This window comes from Seriola aureovittata, chromosome 18 (assembly GCF_021018895.1).
Source record: "Seriola aureovittata isolate HTS-2021-v1 ecotype China chromosome 18, ASM2101889v1, whole genome shotgun sequence".
Lineage (NCBI taxonomy): Eukaryota > Metazoa > Chordata > Actinopteri > Carangiformes > Carangidae > Seriola > Seriola aureovittata.
The window spans coordinates 16,420,776-16,441,653 of NC_079381.1; the positions used below are offsets into that span (position 1 = coordinate 16,420,776).

A 20,878-nucleotide genomic window follows, 5' to 3' on the forward strand; every position below is an offset into this window, starting at 1 on the left:
CAGGAGTCTGAAGCTTAGATATTACAGACTGGTCGGCCCCTCTGTCTGGAAGTGTACGTGCCGCAGAGCAGGACTCGGGTTGAGAAGGGACATTGGGGGGGCGGGGTGGGCTTTTTTGGTGGTCTGTCAGCTGTCAGTTTGTGTGAGACCTGCATTCCACTCACAGTATTTACTCACACTTACTGTTCCTGTATGTTTCTTCTCTCCTCCAACGCACTCGTCTGTCTCCTTCATGTCTTTTCTAACATGGTTTTACCTCGTCTCCCTTTGCTTCTTCCTATTTGCTGTTTCCTTTTTCCTATTCCCTTCTGACCACCATCATTACACTCTGTCCTCCTCCCTCTTCTCCTCATGTCGTCCTTCACTCCTCCCCTCCATCCTTCAAATGTTGGTAGGCAGCAGAACAATATTCAGGGGGTCATGGTGACCGGCAGCCCCCTCCCTGTGGTCTCTTCCTGCTATTGTCCCTGGTCCTACTGCTGCTTGGCTCCTCCACTCTATCAACTGCACACTGGCTTAATGACCGCTGTTAACTGTTATTCTCTGGGCTCAAGCATGGGAGAAACACTGGAGACTTGAATACATGCATGAAAGCAGGATACCTTGGAAAATTTGTGACTAATCCCACGGAGATATTCATTAATAGCTCATGAGTGACTGTTAAATGTATCACATCTGAGATGACAGCCAGAATATGTAAATGGGTACAGAAAGACAGGTTAACCATATTTATTCTATTAAGAAATGTAAAAAAGGTCAAAAAGGAGGGTAACTTATTAAACGCCCCCTTTTTTCGCCTCTTTAATTATTAAAGTAGTTTATGTATTTAGCATATTACTGGTGTATTAAATCCAAGGAAACAAGAGAACCTCCAGCCTGTGCCATAATTAAATGTATTTTTTATCCCCAGCCTCTGTTTGTGTTAAGCCAGTCACCTGTGACTGCTGCCCACAGTGTCCATTTATGCCTGTAATATAGTAGTAGATTCAGCTTGTTTCTCTGTAAGCAGCAACCAAAATATCCTCACAAGAATCCGGGTAATTAAATAGCCGGTCTTCACAAATATAATGCAAATCAGACCACACATGCAAACACAAAGCACCTGGCCTGATCCTGCATAGAGGATGAGGTGACTGTCAGTGTAATGTAACAAAGGGGACATATGATTGAAGTCTCTTTTTATAATTGAGAGAGATGCCTAGCACAGAGCTATAAGAACGTGAAACCTGCTGCTGTAGCAGTGGTTGTCACCTGATTACACTTCTATAGGGTGTTTTCTTTAGGGGTTTTTTTTTTTTCTCTTTTTTTTCTCTGACACTTTGATCCCACAATGGCTCCATCTCCTCCTGTAGCTAGACCCCCGAGTTCTTTGATGTACCTGTCTATCTGTCTGTGCTCTGCCGTGGCCCTGGCCTCAGATCACTTATTAAATGAGACATGGATGTCAGGACCTCACATCTTTGCCTCTTATCATTGATCACCCGCTATACCTGACTGTGGCAGCTCTAAGTCTCTTCTTTCTGTGTTGTTGGCAGGCATCATCTGCAGAGTAAGTTACATGAAAGGCCTGAAGCAGGGATCATGACACATGGGGTAAATCCTTTACTACAGGGATTTTTACAGAAAAACAATTTGAGAAGTCCTAAATGTGAACTTGATTTCTAACACGAGCAAGCTCGACGCTACATATCCAGGCTCATGACAGCCGCGTGCCAGTACCAATTTTAAATGATGTAGTATTTCCTGTCACTTAATTCTCAGGGTAGGAATGCACACACACAGTAAAAGACAAGCTGGTGAACATAGATATTTCCTCAGTCCCTGAGGAGTTGGTGGAGACCAAAAGAGATACAAGACAGAGAATATGGGACTTAGTTTTGCTAGGTGGACAGAACCACAACTCCAAATGAATGATAAAGTTGCTCTGTGACTGCTGGATGTTTAAATGAGTAACTGCTTGCTCACAAGTTCACCATATCAACTTGAAAGATGATGATATGTCAGTGCTGTGCTTGTTTCCGCCCCAAATGATCACTTACTGCAGTTTTAAGGACATTAAAATGTCTTCCTCCTGAAAGTTTTAAAAACGCTGCAGGTTTAATGTTTTCTCTTGATGCATATTTAAATTGTTATATAAAACAGTTATAGTAAATTTTACAGTTGAATATAGCTGTGTGTAATAATACATGAAAGACATTTTTATCACAGTTAGAAAACTCCAACTCCCCAACACATAAAGCAGAATAGCTAAATCAAATTTCCATATAGACACAGAAAGAAGCATTATTCATTCAGGTTTGATATGTGGTCAAAATGTCATGATTATTTCAATGTATGCCTCTCGGCTTCCCTCTCTGTCTTTCATGTGCTATCTTGTATTTACAGTCTTTCTTGTTGTCATACTTGCTCTCTCTCTCACCTCTGCTCTCAACAACCTGTCCTGTAATGCCACCCCTGGGGCAGTTTTAAATTTATAGCTTTTGGCTGAGGGCCCTTGCAACATAAATAAGCCGAGAGAAACAATGGACTGACTGAATGAGCATCATACCAGAATTGTTATACACTAGAAGGGACAGGAAGACATGTACTTCAATTTCTATGCTATTGCAGAGAAAGTTCTATAATCGCTACTCTCCGTTTCTATTCTTCACATTTCCATCCCTGGTCACTTTTATCATTTCCTTACTTTCCTTCCTTGTTACATATACCCCTTTCAAACTAAAGCAGCGTCATTGTTATGAATGGATCAACAATGGCATCTGACCGAGGTCCGTGACCCTTTTGGCAAAACTTTCGGAAACATGAAACCCCTTTTTAGATATTTCTTTCTGGTTAGTAGTTGGGTCAACCATTTAAAACTGAATTGATGCCCTCCTTTCAGAGACAGTTTCTATTATGTCTTGGGAGCTGCATGGCCACATGGTGTAGAAAGAACACATCCTTTCTGTTAACATCTAAGGTAGCCTCTCCCAGTGACCTGTGACTTTCCCTGGAATGCTGCAGAGTATGTCAACTTTCTCTCAAGGCAGACGCGTACACCCAAGCACATAATACAACACACACAAAAAACACATCTTAATCAGGGTTGTAAAATTTAAAATTGACAGCAAATTCATTTGATCTTTGAATGTTCTGTGAGCTGTAGGCTGTTGGCACAGTGTGTGACAACTGAGACTTGCTGTTTGTTTGAGCCTGCAAGACGTGAGTCTGATGCTTGTGCTTTACAATAACTTACTGTTTGAAGGAGCTATTCGTAAGTTTTGCTACATAACCATCATTCGCGTTAACAGTGTAGAAGAAACATTGCGAGTTCAGCATCAAATTTCATTCCTTCACTCACCAAGAGCTGTCTTGAGAAGTGGAAAGCAACGCCAATGTTAACTCTCGTCTCCAACACATCTTTGCTTCTACTGAAGGTAGCATGCTAAGGAGCAAGCCCCGACCCGTCGCTTCACTTTCCGATAGCGACTCACTGTAGCCTCCAATCTGCTCTGAGGACGTAGTGCTGCGCAGAGGCCTTTTGTCTTGTAAAGACAAACAATGACCAAAGTTCTTGTCAAGCGACAATCACTAACAACCGCATCTGGCAAGAAACCACATTCAGCAGCAGAGAAAACTTACAAATAGGTCCTCTAACCTGTTCGACAGACATGCATATTCAGTCTCATTTTTTTCTGTGTTATACAAGACACTAAAACAGTTTGAAGTAGGGATGAGAATTTTAAGCCATTGAAATGCATGTGTTGTGCTAGTCCATGTCAAAAACGCTAGCTCCTTTGGTTAAAACAAATGATTAATGCTTTAGGTCGAAACCCTGAAGAATCTGTTAACTAGCTAGCGAGGATTTGCAACTGTCACTGTCTGCTCCACTATCATGAACTGCCTTGAGGATATAAAAGCCCAGATAAAACCCAGTTTTTCTCAAATTAACCATCACGACTCTGAAGTCATCATCATTGATCTTAAATCCCTCAACAACACTTGCAAAGCTTTTCCTTCTGTGTTGACAGTTTCTGTCATTTTTCTCTTGCATGTTGATTCTGTTCTTTCCTTCAAACCTCACATCACTCACTCTGTCAAAACTGTCTTTTCTCATCACAAAATGTCTACTGTATATTCCACTCTTTTGATTCCCACTCCTACAGCTTTCATACATTCATTTTGCTCTTCAAAACTCAAGACTTCTGCAGTCATCTCCTCTTTGGTCTTACCTCCAGAAACCTTTGAGGCGCTGGCCCATCAAATCAGTGCATTGATGGCATTGATGGCAGATAACTCTTCAGTGTGAACGTCGTAATTCTAGTATTTACCTCGGGGTTGTGGCCGTGATTTCTAGCTTCCAAGTGTCATAGTGTTATTAACTACTGTGCATTTAAAGCAACGCTTTACATTGTATATATTTTACATATTTTATCTATACCTGTAGCAACGCATTCACACCAGCAGACCTGCCCTTTACATTTATTGAGCACACTTAATTTCCTGTTTGATCATTTATATTTTATTGATTTCGCTGTATAAACGAATGCAAAAATTCCGTTAAGAAAATTATATAAACCAACAATAAAAATATAGACAGACAAAAAACAACAAAAATCAGCATGTTAAACAACAAACAACACGTTATTTTTCATATACCTTTCAGTATTATAGTAAAATAGTAGAAAATTCATATATCTTACATACCCACATTAGAAATTCATTGATGCATTTGTCCTACAAACATAACAAATATAAACAAATGCACACACAAGCTCTCTCTCTGTTTCTATCTTCTCTTGGTGTCTTTTCCCCTTACACAGCCAGCCCCCCTCTCCACCCCCCACCCCCCTCACCATCCTTGTCACGTCCACAGGGCTCGGGCCGCCTGCCTCGAGGTGAGAGGTCTTATGTCTGGGGACCCGGGCAGCACACGCCTCTCTTTGATCTACCCCGCACTGGCTGCTACCTGCAGATAGCATATTAACACACACACGCAAGCACGCACACTCACATGCACACAGAGCGCTCTCCCTGTCAGCCACAGAGACATTTCTACATCTCTTGCTTCCTGCCTCTATGTTTCTGTTGGATGCATCATAAACTGTGCACACACGAATCTGGAGCCTTTCTCTAAAGCATGGCTGTTGTCCAAAATAATGCTTTTGTTCTTTTGGATATAGATTTACATGATTTAAGAGGCATTTTTTCATTTACAGCAAAAATATGAGATTTCTTTTTTCATGCAATCTGAACTAGCAATGGAAAATTACAGCAACATAGTTAAAGGGTTTTGGTAAATATGTGTAGTGTGCATCGTACTGTGTGTGTGTGTGTGAGTGTGTGTGTGTGTGAGTGTGTGTGTGTGTGTGTGTGTGTGTGTGTGTGTGTGTGTGTGTGTGTGTGTGTGTGTGTGTGTGTGTGTGTGTGTGTGTGTGTATGCTCACTGTCATCTGGTTACCATTTGAAGGCAGAATTACAGCTAATGATATCCTAGAGGAAAACTACAGTAGCTAAACATGCAACAGTTCCTCTGTTTCTTTCTCCACCTACTTTTTCCTCCCTGTCAGTGTTTTCTAGTGGCAAGAAGCTGAAGTTAAAGTTAAGTTAGTTAAAAAACAAAAAAGATATTAATACTTTTAGGTTTATATGTGAAACCTTTTAATGCGCTTTGTCGGAGTAAAGCTTTGTACTAACAGACAATTTAAGTGTGTTTGTATGCCTTTTTTGGATATCACTGTGCCACACAAATGCAGTGCCCTCCAACCCTCCCACCCATCCTGGACACACACAAACACACACACTTTTTGCCTCAGACATCTGGATTTAATCAGAATCCAACAATCCCCCAGCAGCCTCTCTAAGAGAGAAGTAGGTTAGAGCAGCAGTGTCAGATATCAAGCTCTCTCTCAAACTCATTTGAATATCTACCGTTTGTGTTTCTGGGTGTCTGAATGTACAGTATGTTTGTGCGAAACAGAAAATCAGAAAAATCCAAACACCCTTGCTGCAACAAAAAGTATTAGATTTTTTTTTTGTTTGGTGTGTTTGTTCATGCAAAACAGTGACAATGCAGTGCAGTGTAAAAGCTATTACAGTACTAAAAAACATTTTGTGTAACTTTTATCTCTTGTTTTCTTCAAAAAACTCACCAAATATAATTTTGTAGCTGCTTTTAGATCTGATATAAAGAGAATTAGACATTAATAAAATCACATGGTGGACATTAACTGATGATGAGACAAGATACACTGAGATCAAACATTTTGGTTCCCATTTTTTGTTATTGTTTTATCTAGAAATCAAAAAAGGAACAGCAACTGAATGACACTGTTTGAAGAACAAACATAGCTCTGCTTCCTTCTTACAGACTGTGGTTACCTTCTTGCACAATGCATTGGTTTGAGAGTTTGGGGACATATAGGACTTATTGCATCAGCTTGCATGTGTCTGCTGCACACACACACACATGCATCTCTGATCAATGATTGACATTGACACTCATTGGCTTTGACTGTGTAGATGATGCAGGTAGATGCTTTCCTCAGACTCACACAATCTAGTATCTCACATTATGCACAGTATCTACATGTAAGATAGTGTCATGGTCTCCCTATGCACAATAGTACATTTATGCACCCATCCTATCACAAAATCATCAACCATTGCAGACTTTATGTATGTATGTATGTATGTATGTATACACAACAGCGCTAGTCGTTGCCCACCTGTAGCCATGGTAACAGCACACAGTGATGCTGGGTGAAGGGGGAATATGCTATTTGATTGACAGGGCTGATGTTTAATGGATGATGGATGGTCTTATTTCCTTTTCACAGGAAGTGAACTGTACAAGTGAAGGACATTATACAACAAGTTGAACATTCCAAAGTCACTTTCCAACAAAATGCCATATGTAATCAAATTAAAATGAAAAATACCTGTTGTTAGATTACTTCAACTAATTTTGATCCTGCTGTTTTGGTTTCAAAAATGAAATTTAGTTCAATCTAACAACTCCTGTTGCTTGAGTTGCTAAACAAACAAATAGTTAAACAGGAAGGAGTACGCTTCACTAGGCATAGAGAAGTCAAGTATAGAGAAATCTCTGCACCCTGCTACCAGATATTATTAAATCAGCTTCTAGCGGTGACACCATTATATATTGACACGGACACAGACATGTTTAACTTTCCATCGCTAGCTCTCCTCCCCTCTGACATTGTTACCTGCAACTGCTCCACATTTCCTAATTTTCTGTGCAGTGTTGTTCATATTTCTTTTCTCCTTCCTCCTGTCACTGTCCTGAAGACTCTTTTAAAAAGCAAGCGCACTGCATATTAAATTTGAGTGGTTCTCACGTTTGGCTATTTTATTTTAGGGGTTACATAAAATACCGGTATAGTTAAGCCTCTGTGTTGCTGTCTTTACCTATAGGTGCAATACTTAAGAACACCAAACTATGCATGTCTCTGAGATCACTCCCTATTTTTAGTGTATAGTGTATTATATCAACCTATTGCCATTTTATTTGAATGTTCAGATTCCATCTGTAAATTTATCCACTATAAAGTGCCCTATATACTATACTTTCCGCTTACAGTCCCTCAGGGCAATGGTGTGCATTTTACAGATGTGAAGATTACCGTTGTGTTACTCCACAGCCGATTCATAAATGTTAGAAATAGCAATTTACCGATCACTATAGAGTATGTTACTGAGGGGGGAGTGGCTGAATGAATGAGTAGATGAAGCTCTTAGCTGTCAAGTTGTTCTGTTCTGTCACATTTAAGGACATGTCTAGTTGTAGACTTTAATACAAACACAAATACATATCTGGGTGTAAAGCTCTCATCACTGTAGCCTGCCTGTTCAGCAGCATTACATTGTAGTATTAGTAAAGAGGAAAAGTATTCACCAACATTGAACACACTCAATGGAAGCCATCGAGATGTACAGTAATTCTACTGCTGACTGCTGATATAGGTTTCGTTAGTGTATTTGCACAAATAATACATGCATGAAACAACAGAAAATTTGAACATAAACATGAACATAAAAATGCTTCACTTTTCGTGAGAGTTCTGGCATTAAAAATTCACTTTTGATGGTGATCCAAGATTTTTCATGAACATTTAGCTCTGCGGGGTTGTGTAAACATCTTCCTAAAGAAAAAGCCTAGAATTTATGTGTTCTTTTCATGAGAAAAGTTTGCACGTTTCAGTGTACTTCTACTTGTGCAGTGGTGAAGAATTCTATGGATACTTTCCATAGTCATATAAATTGCTGGTCTTGACAGCAGCTGTCTCTTACTCTATGATTTGTCTCTAACAGGTCTTCCCACCCCTTCCTAATGAGGCTGAGATTGCACACACCAAAAAGCTCTTCCGACGCAGGAGGAATGACCGACGGTAATGACGCATGCAAGCCGGCGCACACACACACACACACACACACACACACACACCTACCTCAGTGAGAGGGAATGTTTTTTTATGCGTTGATGTCAGATGTCAGTGCACAGCCAGTCCCATAGCCTTAACATCTCTCCCCGGCCAAAGCAATGTCAAGACAGGAATGCAGGCTCCACACTTCACTGCAGACAGGAAAAAGAAAAAAAACATTGCAGAAACGTTCAGGGTATTTCTTTCTCTTTTTTTTTTTTTTTTTTTTTTTTTTTTTACATTTAATAGGTCACACAACAAAATTTAAGCCAGTTACTCAGCCACCTGTTTTTAACCTACAACACTCAAGCTGTCTTTCCTTTTGTGAATATGTATTTGATTGTCATGCTTTGCAACATTTAACCTGTTTTCCTGGCCCAAGAATCCAAACTGTGCCACGCACTAAATTTTGAAGTGGCACATCTTAAGTGTATACACTCTGAAATCTAATTTCACCCAAGTCTGACTTCATTGAAACCAGGTCCTTAAGAGAGAGAAAAAAATCTCTCTCTCTCTCTCTCTCTCTCTCTCTCTCTCTCTCTCTACCCTGATGTCACTGGAAAACTGTTCTTCAGTTGCTAAGAGACAGGCAAAGAGAAAATATTTGGGTTGTATTTGTGGTTAAAAAGAGGAAATTTCAGCTATACGAAATGGACAAAAGCACTTTCATCCTTGTTTTTAAGTACAGAGAATAATTGGTTCTGTCCAGAGCTATTGTGTTTATGTTTGGTGGGTGTATATCAGGCCTGGCAAAAGGAAAAGAACAAAATTATAAACTTGGACCAAGATCAGTTTGCTTAGGTTTCAGTCTATTTGTTTTGTAAACTGGAAATATTAACAAGACATCATCTTTTTGCTTCCAAGCACATCTTGTCAGTAATTCAGTAACTTTACAGCTTGTATTTAAGGACTATACCTGGAAATAGCAAATTCTTATCACAAGGTTGAATAACAAGAAATGAGAAATGCAATATAATAAGACTAAAAATGTATGTTAGTTTCTGCTCAATGACTTTATAGTGATCGACTCAGACATTCTGAAACTTGAACACTTGATCTGACAATATCTCCATCGATCTTTTCCACACCTTAAATTTGCTTCAGTGGGGAGTACATGCTGTTCAAGGTTTTGATACAGATGTCCCACCAGGCTAGAATGTGAATCCCACATTATCTTTGTATTAGAATTAATCACTCATCTGGTAATGTTTTGGGGTTACATGCAGCCTCCTGTCTCCTTACATTAAAGACAGGCATCTCACAGGCTGGCCAAATATATTTGCGCTGCAGCAATAGAGAAAGCAGGATGAAGCTTAGGATGAAGAATATCAAAAGGAGGGATGAGGCAGAGGATAAATAGACGTGGACAGACATGAAAAGCAGATCAGTACAACTGTATAAGCAAACTTACATAAACTGAACTGGACAGAGAAATGAAGCACCAACTGTTCTCAAAAACAACTGACAAAATCATTCATCAAATCTCTGCTTCAAGGGATCTCTATGTGAAATCTTGGATGGTTTTTTACAGGATTCAACAATTACAAAGAGAGCTTGGGCGAGGACAGAAGTAAGGCGAGTAAAATAGAATAGAACTTTATTGTTCATAAAGTGGAAAAATTACCTTTGGTCCGTCTGGCAGATCATTACAACATGTATACATTCACCAAGCACTTTATTAGGACTACCAAAGTAATGCTGGGTTGGGCCTCCCTTTGCTCAAAACAGCTTCAGCTCTTTATAGCTTGGATTCTTCAAGATGTTGGAAACATTCCTTTGAGATTCTGCTCCATGTTGACATGACTGCATCACAACATTTCTGCAGATGCATTATCACACTGAGAATACCTATTAGAGAAATGGGTTGTATGTGGCATTCAAAATTGGTATTAAGGGGCCAAAAGTGTGGCAAGAAAACATGTCTCACACCTTTACGCCACCACCAGCAGCCTAAACTGTTGATGCGATGCAGGATGGGTCCATGGATTCATGATGTTTAGGCCAAATTCTGACCCTACCATCTGCTGCCTCAGCAGAAATCAAGAGTCATCAGACCAGGCTATGTTTGTCCAGTTTTGGTGAACCTGTGTCCACTGCAGCCTGAGAGTCCAACGTGGTCTTCTACTGTTGTAGGTCATCCACATCAAGGTTGGGCGTGTTGTTCATTCTGAGAAGCTGCTCTGCTCACCACAGTTGTAAAGAGTGGTTATCTGAGTTACTGTAGCCTTCCTGTCAGCTCCAACCAGTCTGGCCATTCTCCTCTGACCTCTCTCATCAACAAGGCGTTCCTTTCCACAGAACTGCAGCTCACTGGATGTTTTTTTGTTTTTCGGATCATTCTGAGTAAAAACTCTTGAGACTGTCGTGCATGAAAATCTCGGGAGATCAGCAGTTTCAGAAAATACTCAAACCAGCCCGTCTGGCACCAACAACCACGCCACAGTCAAGGTCACTGAGATCACATTTTTCAACCCATTCTGATGTTAAATGTTAACATTAACTGAAGCTCCTGGCCTGTGTCTGCAGGACTTTATGCACTGCACTGCTGCCACGTTATTGGCTGATTGCATCAGTAAGCAGGTACAAGTACAAGTGTTGCTAATGAAGTGCTTGGTGAATGTATATACAAATGAAAACAGTGACAGTATGAATATGGGCTTTATTCATTTGTGGAAAGCTTAGTAAAGGAAGGCAGAATGTCATCATAATTGGCAGTTAGGAAGACTCTTATACACAGTAGGAAGGACCCAGGAAAAATATGAACATGACAATCCAACTTGGCCCAGAGACTCTGTATGAAAACAGGTTATTGTATTAGAGAACTGACAAAGAAAACAGCCTCCACAGCCATCATTACTCCATACTGTCCTTTATGAAGCTCAGCGTGTTTGCTCATCAAACACATTAACTGCATATGTTTGTCTATCAAACATGGTAATCCTCTTATGTCGATATTCTCAATATTCAGCATTCGGGCTCCGTGACAGAACACAACCAGTAGCCTGAGGCAATAAATATTCATTGCAAAGAGAAAGCACGTAGATAATGTTAGAGTTGTGTTTATTTAGTTTTGTGTTATATTTGAGTCTGTGAAGAAAATAAAGTGAAATGTAAACTTGTTGGAAGCAGATGATGAAATATGGAGATAAATATTGACCCTATATGTGCAAAGCATGAGGGTTGAGGGTTGTACTGAAGAAAGGACAAGAAAGAGAAATACAGTGAGAGCTGTGAGATTGAGTAAAGGAAAAGTGTAGGCTGGCTGTGGCAGGAAGGAAAAGAAAGGGGAGGTAGTGCATGTGTTTCTACTTTAGTAGGCACGTCAAGCAGGGCTGAAATTAGTTGTGATTTACTGGAATGTGCTGCTTACTGCTTTCTGCTCCAAAACAGAAAAGGGGCAAAAAAGGAGCTAATATACTCTTTATCGTCCCTTTTTTCCCTCTTTCTAAAAAAATCTGTGAATTATTGAGGAACTTTTACACATGTACGTATTATTTTGTCTGTTTTACTAAAAGTTCACCTCCTACACAGCATCAATTTCATTGTACTTACAATCGAAGAAAGATGATTTTAACACCAAACACTAAGCCTATCTGCCTGATGGAGCATGTACTTTCCACACAATGTTGTTATAAAATGATAAACTGAACAAACAAGTATCATGTAAACTGCGGAAATGTTTAACTACACCAAGCACCAATTCACTATCTATTCTGTGATCATGATGATGTCTGCTGTGTGTGCATGCATGCATTTATGCACTCGAGTAAAAGTAAACTACAGGGGCCAGACGCATAACACTGTGTGTCGAAGTCTGTGATTATGCACAAAGACAGAAATATGCATATGCATGCTTGTGTCAGATTTCTGAAGGTGTGCATATGCATGGTTCTGTTTTATAAACCTCAATCACTGTGGAACTGCGCGCGCATGCACAGCCTTATTCCCACTCCCACAGTTAGCAGGGAATCTATGTAAAAACACACCTAATCAGCTGTTTGCATATGAAAACTTCTACCTTTCCACTTTTCATTAGACCTGTCAATAACAAGAATGGCAAAGAACTGCAATTTTACCCATTGTGTCTCATAGGTACGGTTCTCCAGTAGCCCCTGAACAGCTGTTGCAACTGTTATGCCTGTACTATTAACAAATTACATTTCAAAATACATTATGACATGTACCTGTAAACTATCATCAATGGTCAGAAAGATGATCAATGATTAATTTATAGCAGTCATTGAAAAAGACTTTGAAAAATGTTTTCCTAGGATGAGGAAATGACGTCTGGAATGTGGATAATAGAATGATAAAATTCTTCACTCTTAAATAGGGATGTCACAATACCAGTAATTTGATCATCACCAATACCATATTCAATACCATGGCAAACAACAAATCAAGAAAATGAATTTTTTTCAACAAACACATTCCAGCAACAACAGTAACATGTAGGCATCCAGTAAGAAACAATAAAGGATAAAGCTGCCTAAAAAAGATTGCGTTTGCCTTTGTGAACCTTTTCTTGCATCTCACAAACAATACCGCTAGCATTTCAGGATATAAAAATTTTGACGACATTTTGTTAATTAAAACTCACTCACCCTAAATCCTGTGTACAGACTCGGTTTGTCTGTTTTTGAAGTGTTTTGTTAAGTTTGAGCTTGAGCTTTTATTCGAAATGCTCTGTGAGACCATTTGCATACTGGTTTTTGGTTGTCTGTAACTTGTCGGTGACATCCCTACTCCCTAATAATTATTTAAAATATATTTTTATAAATGCACCTTTGGATTGAAATGCACTGTTGTGAACACTGCAAAACCAATAACACAGTGAGTGAACTGTGCAAACAAACTAAACTACTTTACTTTTAGATTACGCCTCTCACCTTATATTTAATTTTTTCCTTATCATATCCCCCGCAGCTGGCTCTAGAAAACTGTGTACATGTGAGCTGAAATATGTGTGTTGCGTATGCATTCGCACCACACATTTTTCTTTTAAACAAATATCAGTTCATGTGTGAGAAATGGTGTGTGCATGGCTTTCGTGTACACACATTGTTTATACATCTGGCCCCAGGTCTGCTGGTTTTTCTGCACCTACGATGAACAGTTTGCTTTTCTGCTTATATCTTCTGGGCACGATGACTCAAAGTTATTGATTGTAATCTGCAATGTATTTATGCAGTCATGTATGCACACACACAGTAAGCTTTGATTTTGAATCTTAAAACTTTAAAAGGAAAAAGAAACAAACAAACAAAAAAAAAACTGTGTAAAGAGTGATGCAAATGTTCCGTCAGACAGTCAAAACCTGTCTCTCCACAGTCCATTAAAGCAGTGTGTTGTGGCCTGTATGAAGTTATTGACTATCTGGCCTGCAGGCTTCTCTTCCCCCTGGGCCAATCGATTCTCTAGTCTGGGTCAACCAATGGTCCAATGGGTCCATGAAATCTCCATCCACACACACGTACACCTAGCAACAGCCATGATCGATCATCGCCATCCTACCTCCTTCCATGATGACATCTACCAAATCATTTCACCTTTTTAGTTCCCATAGCATTCTTCTTCCTGTATGCATGTTGTTTGAATGACATAGTTATGAACCTGTAGTTTCTTTTTTTGTTTTTTTCCCTCTTTGCTTTGCCGCTCCCTCCCTCCCTCCATATCTTTTATAATCTCCTGTTTCTGTTCTGAAATCTATAATAATTCCCTTGCCGTTTTCTACAAATTTTTCTGCCACTTTACTACTCTCTTCATTTATCCCTCGTCCTCCTCCATTCCTCCAATCACTTGCATTGTGGCATACCCTCTTCTCCTGCTTGTAGAGTGGTTGATCTGTTCACCCGAGACCAGTTAACCATACTTCTGCCTACTGGCCCCGGGGGAAAGCGGCAAGTCTCAGCCAGGTTAGTGACCACATGTAAGCCCAGACCCAGAGCACGAAATGGAACGTGAATGGATTTTCAACATTTGACACACTGTAAATTGCATTTGCTTTATTCTCCTTAAAGCCTCAGCATCTAAAGGTCAGCTGATAAATGGTGAGACAAGAAGAAAGAGCTCCTCTTGTGTTTGTTTTTTTTCTCTCCATGAAATACTTGAATAGTTCAATATAAGAAGTAGTTTGAATAAAAATAAAGAGGAGATCCAACCAGGCAACATCCAACACTAATTGAACTCTAAATTTATGTTACCAGACTCATCCTCTCAACCCCCAAAAAATGTATTTTCTTATTTGATTAGACAGTTAATCACGCCAGACATGATCTGTTTAAGTAACAAGATATTGTGAGATGAAATTTCATCAGTGGCCCCATCATTTATCCTTAATGCAAACATCTCCCTGGCACTAATATGACTGATATATGGTCAAGCCGAGCAACACTCAAGCTACTGCAGAGCTAACATGTCATTAAATATGATTAACATTTTATTACTGTCTCACTTTCACCTCTCCGCATCACCAGTAGATCAGGAGAAGGTCTTATTAGAGCCTAGCCAGAACTAACAGCTACTGTAGAGATCAAATTAATCATCAGATGAGTGAATGTGTCTGTTTCTGAGAGGGAGGCATTGTACTCCTCAACTCTTAGGGTGTCTCTGAGCAGTCTATGGCTTTGCAAAAGATTATGAAATCTCACTCTCTGCAGTCAAATAAAATAAAATCTCTTTCAAACTAATTCTGTCAGTCAGTGTTAAGCTAATACACTGTGTTTTATGATGAGGAAAAACCTTGATAAGCAACATGTAATAATTAAGAGAAAAGAAAAGAGAGACATTTGAGGATGCTGATGGGAGTGCCTGACAAGATGGTGTACTATGAATCGTCACTTAAACGTCCGAGGAAGAGATGATGAAGAATAGCAGCAGATGAAAACAGATGAGATTGGACCATTCCTCAAAATCAGAAATGCCACATTTCCATCATTTTTTTCTACATTTTTTTTCATCAATCTTAAGTTTGACAGTCACTCTTGTAATTACGTCATCTTCTTCTGCAATGGTTTAATAGCATTTGACTGGAAAGTTAGCACCACCAGCTGTTTATCTCAGCAAACCAACTCCTAATATTTGCATAACAGTAGTTGATGGAAATGTGCATTAATTCACATTTTCTTTTGCAGAATTACTCAAAAATTGATTTAAAGTTTGAGATATATTTGGATGGAAAACCACCTATTGTTTACTATAGAAGGACTTAGCCATGTTATTAAAAAGTTCTGTCAGGGCAACACACATCTGACTTAGGAAAGATGCTGAGAACATTTGCAAAGTGTTGGAGGCAGGCTGCTGGGTACAGGAGAGAGTCAGAAGATGAACTGACTCCCAAACTCCCCAAGAGACTGGAGCAGGGAGGCCAGGCGAGACATAAACCAAATGAACACACACAAAAAAGACTATAAATACACTCAGCGTCTTCATCATGAACACACACACACACACGACAGATGGGTGACAGTTGAAAGAAAAACCAACTAGGGCTTCAACTCCAAACCATTTTCATTACCATTTCATTAATCTGCTCATTATTTTCTCAGTCACCAGGTTGTCAAAAAAAGTATGAACAAAATGCTCTTCAATATTTCTTAGACCTCAGTGTATCTTATTTTTTTTCATTTGCATGGCCAACATCCCAAAATATTAGAGATATTCAGTTTTCAAGGATATAAAGGTTAACAGTATCAAGCAATTCAATTACAACACCACAAACTACATATTCAAAACTAATCAGTGGTGCATCTTTACAAAGGTTAGTATTCATCACTGGACAGTAAATCTAAGACTGTACATATATTCTGTTAGTCTTCACCCACTGTGTAATACAGAAATAGAATACAAAAATATGCTACTGGTGTTATTTACTGGTTTATCTCTAAGTTATTTTCCCCAGACCTTACATTCAATGACTGAAATGTTTATTTAATAGAGGCATTGTCCATTATCCATCACTTTTATTTTGCAGGTTTAGTAAAATCCATTTTCTCCACCACGTATCAATGCTGCAGTCTGTAAAATTCTGCCAAGTTTGTTAATTTTTTTAAACTTGTGCATATGAATATACTAGATTTCTTTTAAGATCAAAGAAAATCTCCAAGGTAATTACCAAGGTTTTCCTAATATTATACTATTTGGGGTTAAATGAATTAGTTTGCAAACCTGACTTTTGAGGTGGAATGTCTTTGCCCACCTTGTGAAAGAGAACTTTCACTTTGTACGAAGTTCTCTTTCACAAGGTGGAATAGTTTGTGTACTTTTGCTCTGAAGCCTCAAAAATGTCTGGCTTGCTCATTCATTTTTTATGTTTTGGTCTAAAAAAATCAAGCTATTGAAGGTTTGCTAAATTAAAAAGTGCAAGGAAAGGCTTTTATGAGGAATGATGTTATCCACATTGCAGTCTTGGCATTGATGAACTCTTGCAACATGCCTTTCTTAGCTTGTCAATCCAGCCTCCCACAAGGCTTACACAGCCCAATGGATGTAACAGATTTTGCTTTTGTGTTTTCTTGTTTTGTTTTGGGGGGTTTTTTTATAATTTTTTTTTCTTTGTACTATCTCTTTGTAAAGGAATCTTTTTCCCTAGTCTTCAAAGAGCTTGAGTTTAACTGCAAGGAGCTCTGGTGCATTTTGTACAATTTTTAACAAACAAAAACACCCACTGAATTGTCAATGAATTCATCACATATGCAAACAGAACAAAAGTATTATTTTTTAAGACTCAAAAGCAGCGTGTGCGGTCCTATTCAAACTGTCCATTTTAAGACACAGCTAATATGATTATGTGTGTTATATGGTTTTTTTTTTGTTTTGTTTTGTTTTTGATTTTTATTAAAGTGCTTTGTCGGGCACCACCAATCAAATTTGGTATCTGGTGTTGCTGAGGAGGTCAAATAAAGTTTACTATAGCGAAACAAATGTTGCTGCTGAAGCATGCTGATTGATAAAAAAGTGCAACTAACTACTGTAGGTCTCTGTTTTTAACTGTGTGCTCCCACTAAGAGAGTGGGGCAACTTAGTTAAGATCTAAGTGACTTTGACAATGTTTACGGCTAGACAACTGGAGCATCTCTGAAATGTCAAGGATTGTGGGGTGCTGCTGCTCAGCCGTGATGAGTGCCAAGGACGGACGAACCGACAAATCATTGATGTGTGAGAGCAACGAAGGTTATCCCGTCTGGTCCGAACTGACAGAAGGGTTACTGTGGCACAAGTTGCACAAAACTTTAATAATTGTTATGGGAGGAATGTGTCACATACACAGTACATCACACCCTGCTGTGAAGCTGCAGACTGCTGTTTTGGTTGTGTTTTTGGTGGTTGTATCCATTCCTATGCACAAATGATGCAAAGCTCCTTCATTTACTTACACACTTATTATTGTTGAAACAGGCCTAGATTTCCTTAATTTCCAGATAATCAAGCATTTATACACAGCCTGCAAAATGTCAAGGTGTAAAAAGCAGTTATGGGCTCAACTGAATCAGAACAAAGGTGTGCTGGCTGCTGCTCGCTGAGTTTGTGCTAGTTCACAGGCTGAGGCAGATAATAGGTTGCCTCCTCGGTGCCAGGGTGACTAATCCCCTGGACCATATGTCAGCGGCTTGTCAAGCCCAGAGCCAGTGCAGCAAAAGCACAGAGCTATGCAGGACAGGAAAACAGAGACAAACTGTGCATCCACATGTAAGCAGACACCAGGCTTTTGAATTTTTAGCTACTTAAATATTGTATCAGTAGATGATAGATTACTGTTTGTGTCTGGTTTTGAAATTATGATAGTAATATTTATTGAAGAGTGTTAGTGTTAGTCACTGTGACTAGATAAGCAGTTGAGGAAAACTAGAAAATTGACCATTTTTTGATAGATAGATAGATAGATAGATAGATAGATAGATAGATAGATAGATACTTTATTTATCCCCTAGGGGAAATTCATGTACAGTAGTGTAACAAGTTATAGTGAATTTTGGGAGGGACAGAGGGGCTTTAGGTTTTTAAGCCATCATGGTGCCAGTGTGATATATAGAGGTGGTCATAGGAAAGCAAAGTACGAGCCAGCTGCTTTTACATCACTATGAAGCTAACTGAAACCTGCTCTCATTCCAGGAGACAGCAGCGGCCTCAGGGAGGAGGAGGAGGCGGCGGAGGAGGGAAGAACCAGCCTCAGCAGATACAGCAACAGTCACCGCAGCACCAGAGGGATCAAACCCAACAGCAGGCTCCAAACCAACAGCAGCAGAATTCAACAGAATTGGGAGAGAACAGAAATAATAGTGCTGACCGACCGCCTCGCCAGTACCAAGGAGGACATGGACAACGCCAAGGAGGACCTCCACACCACGGATACAGCCAGAACCGGCGTTGGCACCACAATCAGAAAGGTCAGGGGCACGGACAGTCAAACGCTTCAGGCGATAAAGGAGTACCCCAGAGAACAACCAAAGACAAAGAGACTGAGAATGTAAAACCTGGTGACGAGCAGATCAGACCGCCTCAAGACTGCAGCAGTAAGAGTCCCAATGAATCACCCAAATCTGAGTCCACACTCATTACAAATGCTTTCCCAGATCTGACAGTTAATAAGGAATCTCCCAACCCAGCAGGAAGTGGGAAGGCAAACGAGGGCCAGTCGGAGCAGCCCAAAATCAGCTTGCTGCAGTCGTCAAAGGAGAGGCTGAGGAGGAGACTAAAGGACAAGGTACTGAAAAGCTGCTTAGTGCCTGTCAGTCAGTATTAAGGCAATCAGGACTAATGTGTATGTGTACACACACGCTTTTGGTCTTATAATTACTTTCATTATGTTCATGCACACTGTCATTAATATACAGACATGTAGACACACACTTTTCTCACACTGCTTTGCTTGAGTCATTTCTACTTAGTTATGTAGCATCCAGATTGACACACACTCCGACTGGCAAGGAGGAGGAGAGTACATGTTCTCACTGAGGAGGTGAAGAAACTAAAGCAGCATTAACAGTTAAACAGTTTTGATGTTTTCCACTGTGTCTGCTGTGGTGCTGCTCTCAGCTTCCTCCCTCTACAGTGGACTCATTACCTACCAGGGGTGGTTTGATTTGACAGCATGGGAATCTCCAGCAGGCAGCAAGCAGGCAGGATTTAATAAACACGTCCACAGTGATGCCAGTGAATCAATGACTCCAGTCAAAGGGCCACATTTTGCCTGATTGGGATGTGCTGTACTGGAAGTATTATGAACATAAATAAGAAACATAAATACGATCGTAAAATAAGAACTGGTGTATTGGTTACATGTCACAAGCCACAGATTGGGATTCTTGTCTTGTGGATTATGTGCTACTGACGTGAAAACAAGGTGAGTGTCATTTGTCATGGTGGTGTATACATTAGCACAGTGATTCCCAACCAGGAGTACTTGGAGGGTTTGTAGAGTAGCTCGAGAAATAGAAATAAAAATTCGATTTTTATATATATGCATGCACGTATGTATGTATGTAGGACACCACGGGTTGCATTCATGCTTATATAACGTGAGCAACTACTCCTTAAGAAATAAAGTCACCCCACAAACCCTGAAATATATACTTATGAACTTAATTTATCTTTTCCATTTTGACTAATTGACTTGCTTCCTCACTTATCATATTATGTGTGAAAAATTGGCTGACATCATTCATTTTGTCCTTAGAAACTTAGAAACTTGAAACAAACCAATGATGAAAGTGAATATTGCATCATCACCAGTCACCTATCACTATTGTCCTTTCTCATCTCCCGCCTCAGGAAGAGGCACGTGTGGAGGCGTCAGGCTCCGGGTCACAGAACATGGACCGGCTGGTGGACCTTCTCAACAGCATGAGGAGCAACAGCAGCGGGGTGGAGCAGCAGCTGGCCTCTTTCATGGAGGAGGCGCAGTGCTCAGCGCGGTCGGAGGAAACCCTGGCTCAGGTGGTCAGCACAATCTACTCCAAGGCCGTGTCAGACAGGAGCTTCGCTGCCACAGCTGCCAAGCTATGTGACAAGATGGCGCTGTTCATGGTGGAAGGGACCAAGTTCAGATCGCTGCTCCTCAACATGCTGCAGGTGAGAGCTCAAGGAGGGAATCATAGCAGCGGGTTGATCTCTCTGCTGCTTCAAGCTTTAGTCATCTCTCCTTCAGTATTTTCGTCTGTATTCAGATAACTGTTTCGGTTTAACAAATTCTGCTCCAATTTAATAACTACATTTGATGAATGGCTTGTTATCTCTTACCTGTAGATACCTTTAAACAAGGTGCTATCAAAATGCCCTTTCAAAGTTCATTTTAAGATAGTAGCACTGGATAAAACTGTATGTATTTGGCAAACCATTAATTGTTTATACTGCATATTTTAACAAAATCCCCTCTGTAATTTAGTTGTTTCAATCCCCCCTTAGTTTTACGAGAAGCACTTTCAGGCGGAAGCCAACTGTGTGTGTGATGTTGTAAA

At 39.9% G+C, this 20,878-nt stretch overlaps 1 protein-coding gene across 5 annotated transcripts in view; it reads left to right on the forward strand.

Annotated features, from left to right (window-relative positions):
• The window catches only part of ctif (CBP80/20-dependent translation initiation factor), a 54,682-nt gene that overhangs the window by 20,363 nt on the left and 13,441 nt on the right, over positions 1 to 20,878 (forward strand). For 2 of the 5 annotated variants that reach the window (XM_056403432.1, XM_056403436.1), the window contains 5 exons: positions 8,314 to 8,390; positions 14,258 to 14,338; positions 18,534 to 18,934; positions 19,028 to 19,125; positions 20,193 to 20,492. In XM_056403432.1, coding sequence (XP_056259407.1) covers positions 8,314 to 8,390; positions 14,258 to 14,338; positions 18,534 to 18,934; positions 19,028 to 19,125; positions 20,193 to 20,492 — 957 coding nt within the window. Of the gene's footprint in view, positions 1 to 8,313; positions 8,391 to 14,257; positions 14,339 to 18,533; positions 19,126 to 20,192; positions 20,493 to 20,878 lie in introns of all 5 variants that reach the window. The other 3 variants (XM_056403433.1, XM_056403431.1, XM_056403434.1) reach the window with 3 other exon arrangements.